This window comes from Uloborus diversus, chromosome 6 (genome assembly GCF_026930045.1).
Source record: "Uloborus diversus isolate 005 chromosome 6, Udiv.v.3.1, whole genome shotgun sequence".
Taxonomy (NCBI): domain Eukaryota; kingdom Metazoa; phylum Arthropoda; class Arachnida; order Araneae; family Uloboridae; genus Uloborus; species Uloborus diversus.
The window spans coordinates 75,341,299-75,359,149 of NC_072736.1; the positions used below are offsets into that span (position 1 = coordinate 75,341,299).

At 34.2% G+C, this 17,851-nt stretch overlaps 1 protein-coding gene across 1 annotated transcript in view; it reads right to left on the reverse strand.

Annotated features, from left to right (window-relative positions):
- Positions 1-17,851, reverse strand: part of LOC129224053 (sialin-like) — an 89,333-nt gene that overhangs the window by 24,934 nt on the left and 46,548 nt on the right. Inside the window, exon 5 of the mRNA XM_054858453.1 lies at positions 14,359-14,542. Within this exon, the coding sequence (XP_054714428.1) occupies positions 14,359-14,542 (184 nt within the window). The remainder of the gene's footprint in view (positions 1-14,358; positions 14,543-17,851) is intronic.

Genomic DNA, 17,851 nt, shown 5'->3' on the forward strand with positions numbered 1-17,851 from the left:
TACTTTCTCCGTTATTTTCAGGAAATTTTTTTAACAGTGCACTGTTAAAAAATTTTCCTGAAAATAGATTTCCTGAAAGAGTGATTTTTCCTATCTTGCTCGCACACCACGATAATCTCCGGTATAGATACGAAATGGCATTTAGTGTATTAACTTTCAAGAATGCGTAAGAGCAATAAAAAATAACTCTATAATAGTTGTATAAATTCTAAATAAACTATCATCGGAATTCTATCAAATGCATATTAACAAGGAAAATACATTTGTATAAACATGTACAAAGATATTCAACAACACTTACATATGACCAGCGGTGCTAAATGCATCTCGATACAGCTAATCCAATAGGCTTTATTTTAAATTGATAACACGAGATCCTTAAACTATTCTCACTGCTAGAGCACACAATATGACTAACGAATAGAATTGTTCAAAGTATTGAGCAAAATATTAAAACCACAAAAATATTCTAATACTGACTCGGTAAAACCCACATCAAATCACCAGGGCGATCAAAACACATCTGCCAGTCTAAAAATGTCGCGAACATTTTTCCAAACCTACAAAGTTCAAATGCTTATAAACAATTTCGACATACGAGTATATTACTCTCCAGACATGAAATAGCAAGCTATCTATTTTGTCTACAGCATCTGAGTTGTTATTCTAAATATGCTTTTAATTAGCAGAATGTAACAGTGCGATTAATAAGCACTATCAATAAGTGATGTTTATCATGACTTGAAGACTAATCGGAGCAAAGTACAGCACAGCGGCAACCCTAGAAATGGAAAAATTCCGTTTTCGTCGGGATGTTTACGTTTTTGTAAGGAAAAAATACATTTTGAAGCATTACGGAAATATTCTGTTAAAATCAGTCAGAAAACTACCTGAATTTTCAGGTTTTTTTAAACAGTGTGTATAAAAATCAAAGTAAACTGTTTGAAAAAGAAATGCTTCCAATTTCATTACTTTATCTTTATCAGTTCTTGACTTATAAGAGTTTGAATGCGAAAAATCGGGAAAAATTGCGTCATGGAGAGAAAGGCGTTTGAAGTTTTAAAGTTAAATATAATAATAGTTAAAAGAATGCAACAAAAATAATTATCTTTCGTTCCAATTAAGATAGAAACAAGATTCAAACGCCCTTTTAAGCAGAAAAAGACGGATAAGTTTTTAATGATTAAAAAAAATGCAAAGTTTGACACATTTTGTTTTCCGGACACCCTTAAATATCGAAAAATTGCTAGACAAAGTCTTTGAACCTTATGCATTTCCTTAAGTTATTAAAGATAGCTTAGAATTTCACTTATAGAAATTTTCATGGGAGAGCTTCGTAACCCTTTCATTTGCACTATAGCTAAAAATTACTTCAGTTTCAGAAAAAAAATACCCAGAGGGAACTATTGTTTCCTCCAAACCCAAAAAAGGAGCAGTGCGCTTTCAGATAAAAGGGATAAAAGGGTAAGGAAGTTTTGTTGAATAAAAAACGTGTTTCTTTTACTTTTTGGTATACTAGGTACATACAAAGTTCAAGTGTTTTCGATAGTAATTATTTTTAAAATATTAAGAAGATTTTGATGTTTAGTTTTAAAGGTAATGCAAAAAACATTCAGATATATTCTAATCATATTCTTGTGGATAAGTGATTGAAACGAAATAATGACGTTTCAAGGACAGGGGTCGAATGTTAGTTTAAAAGCGGAAGGGCACGGTGAACTTCTAAAAAATCTTGGGGGAAACCTTTCTCATTGCCTTTCAATGTTTCCAAACATATAAGATTATAAATTTAAAATTTCAATGTCGGAAAATTTCGAAGGACAGTCGCCAGATTCCCTATAGTAACGAAATGTAGTTTAAAATTGGGTCAAGTATACTTCAGTTTTTAAATACTTCTAAATGAGATCACTGACCCTCCTATTCTCTAAAACGTGACCAAAATTAGTTTTGTGCTTTTTAATAGTTCAAACTCTAAACGTTTTTGTAGAGTTCTCCCTATGATGTTCCATTAATTTTACTAAGGGTAGTCTAAAATTGCATTTCTAAAACTTCCCATTTCGGAGAATTTCTGGGAAGAGCCCCCGACACTCTATTGTAAATAAAGATAGACTAAAATAGATTTCAATTTTGAAAAAAAAAAAAAAAGTTAAGAAAACAAAATTGTGGGGGAACCCCTTGTTTTTCCTCTCCTTTAACGCTTCCGAAAATTGTGAAATTGCCTTTTTTGACATCAACTTTGAAAATATCGCTTGGAATGGAACTAGAACCCCGTGTCCCGATTATTTTCTTAGGACTATATAGATCAAACCAATTTCAAAAAATTTCCGGGGAATTTACCAGGTTCCTCATTTTTTTCCCTCTTGTCCTTCCTATGTTGTCCGTATAGAAGCCTAAAGATGTGCCTTTTCAAGCTTATAACCATAAGTATCCTTTCAAGGCACATAAAAAATGTGTCAGTGTTAGCTATATTTTATGTTTCGCAATTTTCTATTTTAGAACTTTAAATCTTGATTTAGGAACTTAAAGAAAAATAGGAACTAGTAGTAGTTTAATGTCTTTGCTCGACAGAGTGTGCCAAAATATTCTTTTACAGAAGTGGGCCAAAATATTCTTTTGCCGACTGGGCCAAAGTCAGCCAGTCCGCCCCTGGCGGTGACTATGTAGAAAAGGAATTGGATGGTGTATCTAAATATTGCTAATAAATTAGCTTTCATTTTCACTGCGGTTTTTAATTCGTGAACGATTGGACATTGGGGAAGAAAAAAACAGCCCTCGTACCTTTTCCAGCTGTAGTCAGAAGAGCAGTATACATCTAAAAATGTACTGTAAATGATCAAGATTATCATCCATAACATATTTATTTTTATATAAATTTGAGAGAGCTAAATTAATTAATAGAAAAGCTGTTCTTTTGTACGTTTTACTCTAGCACATAATTTCTACATACATCGAGTCCAACCTGATCTGGCAGCAGTTCCGTTCAACCAGATTCCAATAAGTCCTCTGACATTACAATATTATTGTATTGTATTTTCGGCAAACTTTGAAAAATCAATGATATTTGCTCAGGAGCAGCTCTGCAGTCGCTGGCTTCAGAAAATTAAATGCAAATTAGTATTTTGTTTTAGAAATTAATTAGTTGAATTTTACATTGGATTTCTTTTAGATTAATGCATCGTTTTTTGAATGCTTGAAATTCTTTATCAAAAAAAAAGAGAGAGAGAGAGAACTTTACTGCCCCTCCCCCTTTTCCTCCCAAAATGTCATACAAATGTTGGCCATGAGTGCGGTTAACATGATCCGTACAGAAATTCCAATTTGGAGCATTTCGAGTGGTATTTCTCCTATGACTCGAGTCATTTTGGCCTCCAATATCTCAACTGAAGGCGACTTTTCCTTGCATACTTTTCTTTTTGGGTAGCCCAAAAAGAGAAAGTAGTTTGTTATACAGCCCGTGAATCCATAGCTTTATTGTTAGACCTATAGGTGTGCGCACGGGGGTCACCAGGGGTACCGCGATACCCCCATTAGCTCAAAGGAAGAACGAAAGAAAAGGGAAAAAATAAATAAAAATGATGAAAAAGCAAAAACCAAAGAAAACAATAATTTAAGATGCAGTAGCATCATTGCGGGAGGGGGAGGAATTGAGTGGTAACTGCCCTCCCCCTGACTCCCTTAAATTACGGGCCTGGATGCAGTGGTCAAGACCAACAGTTGTACCCCAATTACTGAAGCTCTGCACACGCCTCTGGTTACACCAATTCGGTAAGCAGCTCACATCACTCTTCGGACTATTGAATTGGCCGTCTAGATTCTGTGACAGGACACCTATAGACTTCCCCTTTTGGGTTACCTAAAATTATAAGTCCACAATGATAAGCCGGCTACAATTGCGACGTTGGATGCAAACATCCAACACTATTCGAATCATTAACCAAATACCACTCGAAAAAGCTCCAACGCGTCATCAAAAATTGTAATTTCAGAATGGATCATCTTTTTTTCGCAGTTGTAGATAACATTAGAAAAATTATATTCAAAAAATGAACGTCAAAAATGGTTCTTTTGCCCTCCTGTTAAGATTATTTAGCTTTTTTTTTTTTTTTTTTTTGTAATTGATTTTTACTTTTGAAAAAAGTACTTCTCAATGACTCACTCCTACATTCTATCGGGTTTATACAATTTGTTTCTCTTAGTTGGTTTGCACTGCTATAAAACTCTCCCCCTCCTCCTCCCGTAACATACTAAACTCACAATTTATAACTTTTAAAACAATAATAAAAAAAATAATAATAATAGTAATTAAATAAAAATTTAAAGCTTTTACTAGAGCTTTGAAAATTGTGCAATTCTGCACACGTCTGTACAGTTCGTGCTGACCTTAAGTTGTTAGCAACTTAGAACTCTTCAAGGTTTATGCCCTTTACATTGATTTTAAAGGTAAATACGATTAGAGAAAATAATGTTGGCAAAGCGCCATTTTATAATTGATCATAATTTTTTGAAGTTGGGCGATGTCAGTAGTGGCCTTCATTTTTACCCTCTTTATCCAGATTGATAAAATACTTTCATCGCTTCGACTATCGATCGAGTAAATCTGGGTTATAACTCGTATCAGATGTAACTTTGTGCATCTGATGGAGTTGAAATATCAGTATAATCATATCAGAAGCATAACGTTGGTCATCTATTAATATCCTTTCTTGATGCTTGTACTTTTTTTTTTTAATCCTTCGATAAATTTGCAAATAAACTCACGTGCTTAAGATAATCTAGTTAAACGCCCTAAAGATATCAATGATTTTTTTTTTATTTACAGAAAACTTTACATAATTTGAACTGGATTAACTTTGGAACATTGCTCTTCCTCCAGTTGAGTCTAAACAGGCACTTTGTTCAAATCTAATCAAACCTCTTGAGTGCAAAAACATCAAGTTTGAAACATTGGTTATCAATAGGATTTAACTCTAAACTATTTCATTTTTTTAATGGATAAAACAATTACTTGAAATCAACATGCATCGCTTGTACACAAAAAAGAAAGTAAAACTTATGGCAAAATTGATGTCAAATTCATTCAATCAAATTTAGAGAGGTTCAATGTTTTACTTTCCTGCAGTTCCATATTTGGAACAGGTTTCTTAGAAGCAATTTTATGTCCATTTTATGCTGAAAAATTTAAATACAGGACTAATTCCAGTCTAATCATAAATTCAAGTGCCAGATTTTTTTCATGCAGGACTGCATCTGATAGGAGGAAATCGGAGGAGAGTTACTTTTGCAATACTTTTCGCAATAAATTATTGCAATTCCCGTAAACTGGTATACCGAATACCGGCATTCCGAGCAATTTTGCAATTTCGTAATACCCATATTTGCTGAGTTAAAATACCGGTATTTTCGGTATTAGCTGAAAATAATAAATAGCTCTAATTGAAGGATGTAACTTATTAAATATCTACTTACTTTCTAGATATTTAATAAGTTACATCCTCTAGCTTTTCAAAGTGAAGTGGTTGCTTTTTGAGCAAAAAGCTTCCCGCCAAACAAGATAAACAATTTAAAAGATCTATCCATATTTCTGAGGAGTTGAAGGTGGAAGGTGGTTCTAATGGAAGTAGCTGTGATGAAAGAGGAGAAGAGGGAGGATGATAGTTTGGCAGATACTTGCCGGGCAAACTAGATATAATAACTTTTTAAGGCTGAGGGTTTTTGGGTTTAGGATGCAGGTTTTCTTTTTTGTGAGGAAAAGTTAAAGGTTTTCTTGGCGGGGAAATTTTTACAACAGGGTTGTTTTTGATGAGATATGGAATACTCTTTCGCCGGCAGATATTCAAACTTTGTTTCACTCCATGCCGAGTCGTGTAGCAGCTCTTATTGCGGCGCGTGGTGGCCACACAAAATAATAATTTCTATCTCTTTTTATTGTTTGGCTTGAAAATGTAATCATTTATTTGTACCATTACCACTCAACTGTATATTAAATTTCATTCAACTATGATGCTTCCTTCATGGTGTTGCAATTTTCACAAACAGGAGTGTACATGAATAAATGAATAAAAATTATTTTTAAAAAATAAATAAAAAAAGGAGATTACGAATGAAAAATAAAAAAGGGCAAAAGCGTTGAGATTTTTTTTTGGGGGGGGGGGGGTGGGGGGTTTGGGGGGATTTGCGTCGGGGGGGGGGGGGGCAGCCCTGCTGCTACCAAAATAAAACTACAAGAAAGCATTATTAGACATGAATTTAGTCGGGAGGACAGTCAGAAGTAATATAGGTAATATGGTTCCAGTTATTTGAAATTTACATTGAGTACAGAATTTGTATTTATTGCTTTATTCCACGTTCTCCTAAATATTGCATTTTTCACCTTTTTCATATTTCGAAGTAATTAAGGATAAAAAATTTATTAATCCTAACCAATGTGATTGAGATTAATCCTGCAACTGTATTTTATAGGAACGAAACCCTAATTGCAGAAAACATACGCGTCAAAAACATTATTTGCACTCTTTTCCACTTTTTTGAAAGTGCATCGAAATTAATGTTAACGGTAGTGTAAACTGCGCATTTATATTTTGCATACCGCTTTAAAGTAAAAATATTCTTGAATTTGAATTGAATGAAAATTTTTTAATTAGCTTTGCGACGATTTTTTTGCGAATAAAATATCAATTAATTCATTTAAATGATTTTGTTATATGGTTTAGAGAACGTATCCCCCACATTTAAAAATAGATTTTATTCATAGCAAAGGTATTTTTGCGCATTATTAGGAAAAGTAAGGTAAACACATCAGTAGTGGCCAGTGCTTCAGTAGTGACCAATTCAAGGTTTATATTAAAAAAAAATACTTTCAAATAAAAAAAAAAAAAACGCCTTCAAAAAAATACCCTGGAACTAAAAAGCAAAAAATAACTGATTACACTTACATTCTATTTCCTACCCAAACATAGAAATGAAATTTATTTTACAATTCCATTACAAAAATCAACTAAAGTAAACACCGAATTATAAAATAAACTCTGATTTAAATTACTATACGATGAATTATTTTAAATACCTAACTAATTATATACGATCTCTTAATTTTTAATAACCTTTTGAAGTTTGGGCCTCCTATAAACAACTACATAAACGTAACCGATAACCCACTGAATCCTGAATTTCAACACTAATTTAACTATACGCGAAATTAGTCTTTAAAACTAAACCTACTCAGTTACGTTAGGTAGTAGTTTATAGGAGGCCCCGACTTCAAAAGAATATTAAAAATTAAGAGATCGTATATAATTAGTTAGGCATTTAAAATACATAATTCATCGTATAGTAATTCAAATCAGTGTTTATTTTATAATTCGATGTTTAATTTAGTTGATTTTTGTACTGGAATTGTAAAATAAATTTCATTTCTATGTTTGGGTAGGAAATAGAATGTAAGTGTAATCAGTTATTTTTTGCTTTTTAGTTCCTGAGTATTTTTTGAAAGCGGTTTTTTTTTATTTAAAAGTAATTTATTTTTTGCTTTTTAGTGGTGTAAATAACACGGCGAGCGTCTCTGAAACTTCCGACGACTGTGAAGAAAGGCTTTTTCAAATGCGTAACTATGTACAAAAAAAATTGCCTTCATCATTTGTTCAACTTTATCAAAGTTTGTTTTCCGAAAGCAAATGCACGAATAACTAAATAAAAAAAAAAAAAAAAAAAAAAAAAACGAAATCGCTTTAAGTTTAAATTTGTAAAATTGTAAATTTTAGAATTGTAATATTGTAAATTGTAATTTATGTTTCGCAATTAGTGTCATGTAACTCGTGATAAAAGTCGCATGTTTCTTCACATGGCCCCACTATAGATGAAGATTAAAAATTCCACTAGAATGAATTTTATGTTTGCTTCAGAGAATTCTTAATTTAAAATTTTCATTATCATTTCTCTTAATAATATATACTTTTAGTACTTTCTTTAACTATAGGTAAAGAAAGTATAAACCTTTGTTTTATGGCCTTTGTTTATCAATGGGTTTTATATTTAATCGTTTGTGAGGGAAATTGCATGAAATTTATTGTTTTACCCTTAACTTTTCCCTAAATAACAAATAGGTTAAATCAAAGATTTGGAACCTAAGTTGGACGACGCCTAAACAAAACCACCACTAAACAGAAAAAAAAAAGCATAAAAACCAGTTCACTAAGTGAGACGATATACAAAGTGAATAAAGTACAAATCGATTTAAATGTGAGTATGATATTTGAAGAGTTCCTTCAATTTCATCAAACCAGAACTTAATTAACATTAGACCGCCGAGGAACTATGCTGTTTCAAACAAAAAAAGACTTTTCCTTATCGGTACAGGCAGGGGCGTGCACAGAAATTTTGGAGCCCATCACAAATGACTTTTCCGGGCCCCTCTCCATATTGTTTACCTCTAAATTTCACCGTTAGTTACCAAAACATTGGGCCCCCTCCAGACTCAGGCCAACAGGAGTCTCTCTCCCCTCCCTGTGCACAGTGGCGGATACACCCGGCGGGCAACCGGGCATTTGCCCGGTGGGCCGGTCATGTTTCGGGCCGATCAGTTGCCCTGTCTACAAATAGTAAAATGTAAATACCGCTACGTAAATTCTCTATGAGCCCACGGATGAAGGGTGCAAGGCCATTGCTAAGGGGGCCGTGGGGGTGCTACACCAACCTAGTTTTTCAGAAATGGGGCCGGCAATTCCATTTTAGTAATGCAATAAAAAACAGAAAAACAAGGGCAGTATTTAAAAGTTAAAATACTTTTGTCCATTTTTTAATTTCATCTATGAATTGCAATTCACATTTACCTTACTTATGAATGGCAATTCACAATTGTTATGAATTGTAGTTCATAACAATTGCGATAAAAGTGACAAAAAGTATTTTTTCAATAAGGCTTTAACAGAAAATGCAATCTTAAAACACAATTTGGAGCATCCAAAATTCTGTATTTATAAAGATTATTTAAGTAAAGACCTCCAAAATGTGCGTTTCTAACATTTTTTTTTTTTTTTTTTTTTGCGAAAAATAAAATAATCAGTTTTTCTCACTCGATGTCCCTCGAAGAGTTCAAACCCACGGTTGAAGACCCTTCAATTTAAAAATGATTACATAAAAAAAGATTGATTCTCAGGGGCCGCCGACACACCGACCTTTTCTACTATTTACCTTTCCTATTTTTTTTAAATGAAAAATGTCATCCTGAAAATCAGAGTTATGTATATAGAAAAGTACACAGACCCCAGAAATATGGTTTAACTAGGAGAAAAATTAAAGCATAGTGAGAGAGATTGAAATTAATAGTCACACCGCAGTAGCTCTAAGTGTTTGAATGTAAAAATCATTTTTGAATCGAAAATTGATACAAAACTTTATCAAGAGGTGAAGAAGGAATGATATTTAAAATAAAATAGAGTGAAAAAAAGACCAAAGATCATTAAAGTTATTTAAGGTCACCAAAGCACCAGATCAGATCAAGAAAAGTTTTTTTACTTGGGGCCGCAGATAGCTTGCATTTCAAGCAAATAAAAATACTAGGCTGTAAATTGAAAATTTTATTATGGAAAATCTAAATGTAAATGGTTTTGAAGGAGAACACTGTTGGAGGGGGTTTCATATTTTTTATCTATAAAATAAATAAAGGAAGATTGGGACGTAGCCAAAAGGGGGGAAGAGAGGGATCCAAAAGAGCTTTATATCTTCCTTTTTAGTCACCAAAGCTTGCCTAAAGTGAGTTTTTAAAACTTGGCTTTTTAAAGAATTCCTGGGAAAAACTCCCGAACCCCATTCCTTAGTTTAACGACATTAAAGATGGCATACAACAGCGTATTTGGGATTTCAGCTTCGAAAAACTTCGAAGAGAGTATTTCCGCCACAATTGACCTAGAATCGTTCCCACCCTATTATTAAAGAGCGTCAGAAATCAGTGTCGAAAAAATTTCGGAGGCCCCTTAAGCATCTCCTTCCCATAATATCATCGAAGATCGTTTAAAATTACCTTTTTTTGGGCTTCAATCTCAAAAAAAAAGGGGCAGGAAAACCCCAAATCCCCACTTTTTCCATAACATCATGACAGAAGATTTTTTTGACCTGTTCCCAAAAATAAAATTAAAACCTCAAATTTAAATCTAAACATCACACACCAAGCAATTTTTTTAACTGGCCATAGTCCTTTCCCTATCGATCTACTTCGTTTCTCACTTTCAGATTCTGTATCATGTAAATATCCATGTCATGGCGTCATGGACTCACAGGTACACCAGACCTTTATCCACTGTCCAATAACCTCATCTTTTCGTATTAAATATTACCCCTCTAATTTTTCTTTCCGAAGTTTCGATTGTTTACCGGGTGAAAACCCTCAATCCTCTCTTCTTAGTAACACTATGAAAGATCGTTTATAACTCCGTTTTCGAATATACAGCATCGAAAAGTTTCAAAGAAAGTCCCCCTCCTCCCTCCCCCTTCGTCATCATCAGTAAAGCACGTCAGTAATCTCGTTTTTAATGCTTCAATTTCGAAAAGATTCAAAGTAGAGCCTCGCCATAACTCCTCCTCCTAAAATCATCGAAGGTCGGTAAAAGTTTCGTTTTTGGAACTTAACTTTTGAATAACTGTCGATGTCCTATTTTTATCAAAAAAAAAAAAAAAATAGCCTACAATTATCTTTTTAAGATTTCAATTTCAAAAAAAAATTTGGTGGACATTGCTCGAATCTCTCCATTCCCTAGCATCACTCAAAATCTTTTAAAACTGCGTTTTCAGAGCTAATATTTTCAACATTTCCCGAACCTCATCTTCCTAACAAAATTGAAGATAATATATAAATGCAAGTTCGGAGTTTCACTTCCAAAAAATTGCCGGAAGAGGACCCTCGAACCCCAACTCTCCCTAACATCACCAGAGATCATCTAAAATTGCGTTTTAAGGACTACAATTTGAAAATTTTTCTGGGGGAGAGACCCCAGGACCCCATGTTTCTGACTCAAAGTTAAACTTAAAATTAGGTTTCTAATGCTAGTATTTAATAACTCCCATATACAAGAAAATCAATCTACTCCCTATCTCTCTCTGTATTGATACATGTGTTTGAAAAAATTAAGTGGTCGCACACACCCCTAGTCTCTCGAATAACCTCCCTATTCTAATGAAATAATGTTAGATGATATCATTACGGAAATAATCAATACAGCACCAGGCACTTAAAAATACTTAAATATATTATTACAATCATTTTTTTTTTTTTTTTTTTTTTTTTACAAACAAAGGTTTAGCTTATCTTGTATCACATTAAAACACAGCAAAGAATCCCATCTGTTAAATTTTGTTTAAAAGAAAGTATTTAATTTTTTCGAATAATTTCCTCATATTTAGTGATATTGTTTCAAAATCATTTTTGTAAAAATTAGTATCTATAAAAGCCATGGGGCCGCGACATCTCTTTATGCCAGGGCCGATTTCTTTAACCAATCCGCCACTGCCTGTGCACGCCCCTGGGTACAGGTGTCTTCGAGTATTTATGGAACATTGTACAAAGGAAAAACAAATCCGACGAGTTCAGAACCTCCTCCTTTTTTTAAAGCCTGCTAATTAATGTAACCCTAATTTCAAATTGAACTGGCGGCATCGTGAAATAGTAAATCTAGAATATTGATCAAACTTCAGAAATCATACACAGTTATAATGTATATTATTAAAGAATATAAATTAAATCGTGGGGGAGGGGTGTTCTGTATTCTATTGCCCCTCAATTGAACACTAAATATATTTAAAAATTGGAATATTAAATAAAGAACTTTATATTTTAGTGCCTAAATAAAGTTCTTTATTAGTAAATAAAATATTAAGGTAATTAATTCAACTATTAAAGTAGCAAAATATATTTAATTTACTTCTTTGCTACGCAGTTAGTAACACCTATAATAAAAAATTACCATGCGGCGCAGCGTTGAGAAAATTAATCATCCATATGCCGCGAGAATTAAATATCGTTCAAGAGAAAGCCAAAACCTTAGGTGTGAAAATACACCGATCACAGCAACACCACGTGACCATGACGTTTGAAATTTAAAGTTTCTTGGATTTCTCCGGAACCCCTTATCAGATCCAGACCGAATTACAATGGGGCCATCTGGAAAGCATACCCTTCCAAAAAAAAAAAAATCAAATCGGTCCAGTACTGTTGGAATAATTCGAAAGCACACATAAAAAGCCGCAATACGAAATCATAACCTCCTTTTTTGAAGTCGGTTAAAAATAGGATTCCAGGTCTCCCAGTACATTCAGATCGTTGATATTACCTCCTGTACGATTCAATCCATTGGGAAACCTGGAATCCTTTTTTTTTCTTTCAAATACAAACCTTGAAGTGGCCACTACTAGTGTATTTACCTTACACACTTAACAAAATTTAATGAGCATTTTTAGAACAAGTTCTGCTAATTTATTTCCCCTTTGTGACAAGAGATTTGGTTTCTTTTCGCTGAACTGCCTTTTTGGATAAATAAAAGAATCCTATATATTTTTTTTTATCTTCTTCAGCATTCGACTCCTCTTCTCAACCTCCATTTTGACATTCTCCTCCTCCGTGAACAATTTGCCATTTTTGACCGTTGCGGCGATTCACGAGAGAAAAACATTAACATAGCAGAACTTATATCATTCACACATAAACTACTTCGACAAAATTTCCTAACAAAAGCCAGAAATTCACTTGCCTTGATTTTGGTGTACCTCAATATTATTCCACAAAACGCAATAAAATTTTAAAGCTATAAGATGAGAATAATTACTATTACTGTCTGACCACGGGTTGTATGGAAAGACAAACATCCGTTTTACAGCCAGAAATGGACGAATCTATTATTTTTAGTGATGTTAGCTTTTGCAGAAGTAGAGTCTCATTCAGATGAGGGGAATACGCGCACCAATATTTTACTTTTCTATCTCATTCAGGTAGATTCGTCTTAACTGGACGTTTGAAAATTCCATACAATCCGTGGTTGGCAGTACCGATCATTTTATGAAAATAAATAAATTATCTGCATCATCTCCACAGAAAATGGTTTCTCTGTGGAGGTTTTCTGAAAACCTGTGGAACATCTTCAAAGGTTTTCAAGCAGTGTTGCCAGATGGTCAAATCCAGATTTCCCCAATTCCCTTTCAACTTTTCCCTAAAAAACGATGTTTTCTATCAAAATTCCATGAATTCAAAAAAAAATTTTTTTCCACTAATATTTTCATAAAATGAATCGACTCCCTCTAATATTTTTGTCTCTTGAAAAAAAAAAAATTCCCCAAAAAGCCAAATTTTCTTATAAAATTCCCCAACTTTTTTTCCCCCCCATTTTCCTTTTTTTTTTCTTTTTTGTCTTCTTTATCCTTACTTAAAAAAAAAAAAACTGAAAGTCTCTCTGTCTGGATATCGTCAGTATTTCTGTGACGCGCATAGCGCCTATTTGGCAAAGAGTTAGTTAGTAGCATGGGGGTGTGCACCTTTAAGCAATTTTTTGAAAATTCGATTTTGTTCTTTTTCTACTCCAATTTTAAGAACATTTTCCCGAGCAAAATTATCATAAGATGGACGAGTAAATTACCAAGTTATCATAACATGGAACCGTAACGTGGGCAAACCAATTGGCAAGAAATTCATCATGCATCATTTGTAAATATACAGGGGAACCAATAGACCTTTTAATTTTCTACTACGTACAAAGCCGTGTGAGTGCCACAAGTCATAAATACAGGCGCCTGACCGAAAGATAAGAAATAATCAACTATTTCTTTTCTACTCGCATTTACTACTGCTTCTGTATGTACATTTAAAATATTATTTTTGTATATATTTATCCAAGAACATTCTTCATCACACTTATATTTACCTTTTTCACCTATCAACTAGTTACTCACGCAGAACAATAATGCGAATTCCGTAGCATAATATTCCACATAATGCGAATTCCATAAAGTTGAGAAAAGCTAAACCAACGCTGTTTGATACAAACAATGTAACTACTACTACGCGAATGTAAATACGAAAAAAAAATCTTTTCCCGAGGTTTTTTTTCCCCCAGGATTTTTCCAAGAAAATTTTTTTTTCCCCATAGAATTCCCCTCAAAACCCATTTCCCCAAAATTTCCCCAGAGAGCACCAGATTTCCCCAAAATGGGAAAATTTCCCCCAATCTGGCAACACTGTTTTCAAGGACTCATTCGGAAATCAAGTGCATAACTAAAATTCAAGAAATTTGTATGGACTATGGGAGTCGTACGGAGAAAGTTTGTCCATAAAGTGTTTGCCTATGATATACACTTTAAATGAATAACTTTTTGGATACTTACCGCCAATGTAAAATACTGATGGCCATCCTCCAAGAAAACTCGATGCACAGAGTACTCCCGCTGTCAGGAAGGATAGGAAAGCGCCAACCCCGTATCCAGCTAGAATGAACGAAGCATTGAAGCTTCGTTCTGATTCTGGAATCCATCGACTTATCATGTAGAACAGAACTGGAATAACTGGTGCCTACAAAAAATATATTGTTAACGGTTCCGGTGCGACTTCAACTTTCTTTAAATGAAGACACAGTTCTTGAGAACACACCGGAGATTTATTTACGCTATGTACAGGAAAGATCGTTAACAACTGCTAAATTAATCATCAGCAATTAAGCAAATATCAATCAACACCGTAAACTCAACGGTTACACACGTATTTACATCGAAATACGAAAAACAACACAGCGAAATGTTTCGCAATAAACAGAGCTAATACACTCTCAGTACAAATTCTCAATCGAAACTGACTTTTTATCATGCGTAACGGCTTTTTATACACACTGAAAGAGACCTCTCAACTATTCCAGAAAATGCTACACCGTTCTACACTTTCTTATTTCTTTCCATTCACAAATTTTGTCATTCAGAAATGAGGGGACCGTATACTTCAGCCGAATCCACGGGGACTGTATATTCATTACAAAAAACTATTTACAGGTTACATTGCTACAATAATTTTAGATGAAAGATAATTTAGTAAACGCCTAATTTAGCTAGATTACGACAAATTAACCACAAAAATAGTTACTATTTACAGAATTTGTAACAATATTTGAAAAACATAAATTATAATTTTTGAAATCTAGAATTTAAATTGTGTTTTTTGTAATCAAGAGTGCGTATGCGTGTGTGTTTGTATGTAGGCGTGTGTGTGTGTGTGTAGGCGCGTGTGTGTGTGTGTAGGCGCGTGTGTGTATGTAGGCGCGAGTGTGTATATAGACGTGGTGTGCGTAAGGCATAGACGCCACCGGCCAAGAGTACTCCCGCTCAGGCCGTAATTTTACACTTTCCCTCCCTTATTAAAAGAAAAATCTGATTAAGCTAAACCTTGAAATTTGGGCAAACGATTTGCAACCCATGGTGACGAAAATTTGTTCTCAAACAATGAGCTACACTTATTCTTTTTGTCATGATAATAAAATTAGAGCCACATCAATCGGTCAAGTGAGCTTAATAAGTAATTCGTGATTGCTCAATAAATATAAAAGAAAAAGAGAGGCAGACTCACATAAAGAATGTACCAAAAACATAGCGAGAGACTCGTTCGCTAGGTGAACAACCGCATGCGTCCACATAGCAAATTAGCTGGTGTACGTTTAAGCCCTAGATCGTAGCTAAGTAGCGACATTCCGCCATCTTAGGGCCAAACGATGCTTTCCTCTACGTCTACTACGGTAAAGTAGCGTGTTTTGCTTCTTGAATGTGGTGTTTCTTGATTGCGAATTAACATGGAGTTAATAAGAAAACCACAATCTAGAAGCAAAACACCCTACTTCACCATAGCAGACATAGCAGAAAGCATCGTTTGACCCCAAGATGGCGGACGTGTCGCTACTTAATCTACGATTCTGGGCTTTAGTGTACGTAAGTCTCATTTCCACATTGGTAGGGCCATGGCTCTGCTCCGTCTTAAGATGACTTCTTCGAACTTAAAGCACGGTTTTAAGTTCGAAGAAGAGCAAGACAATAGCAAGAAACTTCCGATTTTGTTTTGCAGGAGCGTCTGGTTTTCACTGAAGAAGCCTGAACTTTGACGCAAATACATTTATTTGTAACATGAAGATTATTTACATCATATTTTACAGATTATATAAAAATTCCTATGACACTATAATTATGATTTCTCTATTATCTCATGCTCTTCTAATTTTGCTCACTGTTTTTTCTTGTTCCGAATCTAGGCTCGTGCCCCAGGCAGCAACGTCTGAGGGTGACACATAAACATGACAATAATAACATAATAACATAGAAAGGCTGGCATGTATAACAAAGCTAAAACTACTATAGATGACAAAAAGACAAAATAATGAAAACTGAAAAATTTGCAGATACTGCGCTTTATCTCTCTACGGCTGTATGCATGGTCTTTCATTCATACGACCAGAGCTCGTTCCACAGAATGGGAAGAGCCTACTTCTTCTCTTTCGCTATATGGCAATCCTAAAGCTTTACGCTAAAAGGTAGGGAGCTGTCGGATATAATCATTACCGATTCTCCTGCGCTGCATGGCAACGTATAGTAATCAAAAGGCTTCTGGTAGAGAATCACTGGAGAAAGTGCATAGGAGTACCGCAGTTTTCTTTAATGGGAAAAATGTTCCAACTTTGAGATTTCCCGTTGGATATTTCTATCTCGAGTTTGTAGGGAATTAGGCATAGATGTCTAATTTCTTTCCTTAAGTTTCTCGATCACAGATTATAGTAGAACTTTGTTTTTCTCGATCCAATTTGTAGCTTTTCAAAAAAAAAATTCATATACTGTTTGACCACAGATTGTATGGAATTGGCAAACATCCAATTAAGGCGACTCCTTCTGAATGAGGGGAAAAATAAAAATTTGATGCGCGTGTTCCTCTCATTTGAATGAGACTGTGTAATTTAGAGGCTAACATACATCTGCAAAATCTGACATCCCTGAAAACTAATAGATGCTTCCATTTCCGCGTGTAAACCGGATGTTTGCCTTTCCATACAATCCGTGGTTAGACAGTTCATAGATAATTTTAAATTATGAAAGCAAGATTTTAACTATAAATTTCGCCAAAAATTCGCTTTTTGATTTCGGTCAAATGTTCAGCTCTGCATGGATTGTACGGTAAATTATGGTATTCTAACAAACACCACTGCAGCTGAACAATAAAAATAAAATGTTAGAGCTTATTGGGCTTGCCTTAATCTAACGACAATCGTGCTTCAACCAGACGGCAATGGACCAATTCTTTGTTAAGAAATTACGTTTTTTTTCCCTTAATATTTCTTACTGTCTTTTGAAAATTGTATTTAATTTTACCGCAAAATATGTTTTTGTCGTAAAAAACTGCAAGTGTGCTTTTTTAAGGATTTGCTTTTGCTTAGGAGAAGGTGGCCGTCAATGAACCGGTTCCATGACTAGACCGCGAAGATATTTCCTGTACTAGACTTTGTGCAGACACGTAATCAGTTTTAATACCTTCCTTTTTTTGAAAACATTCTAATGCAGAGTCGTCAAGTAGCTAAAATTACTCCAACATAATGTTAATCTGTCAGAAAAGATTTCTACAATTATCTTACTAATTATTGAGATTTTCATTTAGTTATAACATGCTTTGAATATCACTGATTTATAAAATGTAAACATTGACATAAAAGAGTGCCTTTTCAAGTACAATTCCCCATACTTCATGCTTCGTTATGATTCGTCACAGTAGTAATATAAGAATATTCAAAATGACGCAGTTGCTATCATTGGACCGTTAGGTGTTTTCACGAATGGACCACCTGACAAAGTCGTTCATTCA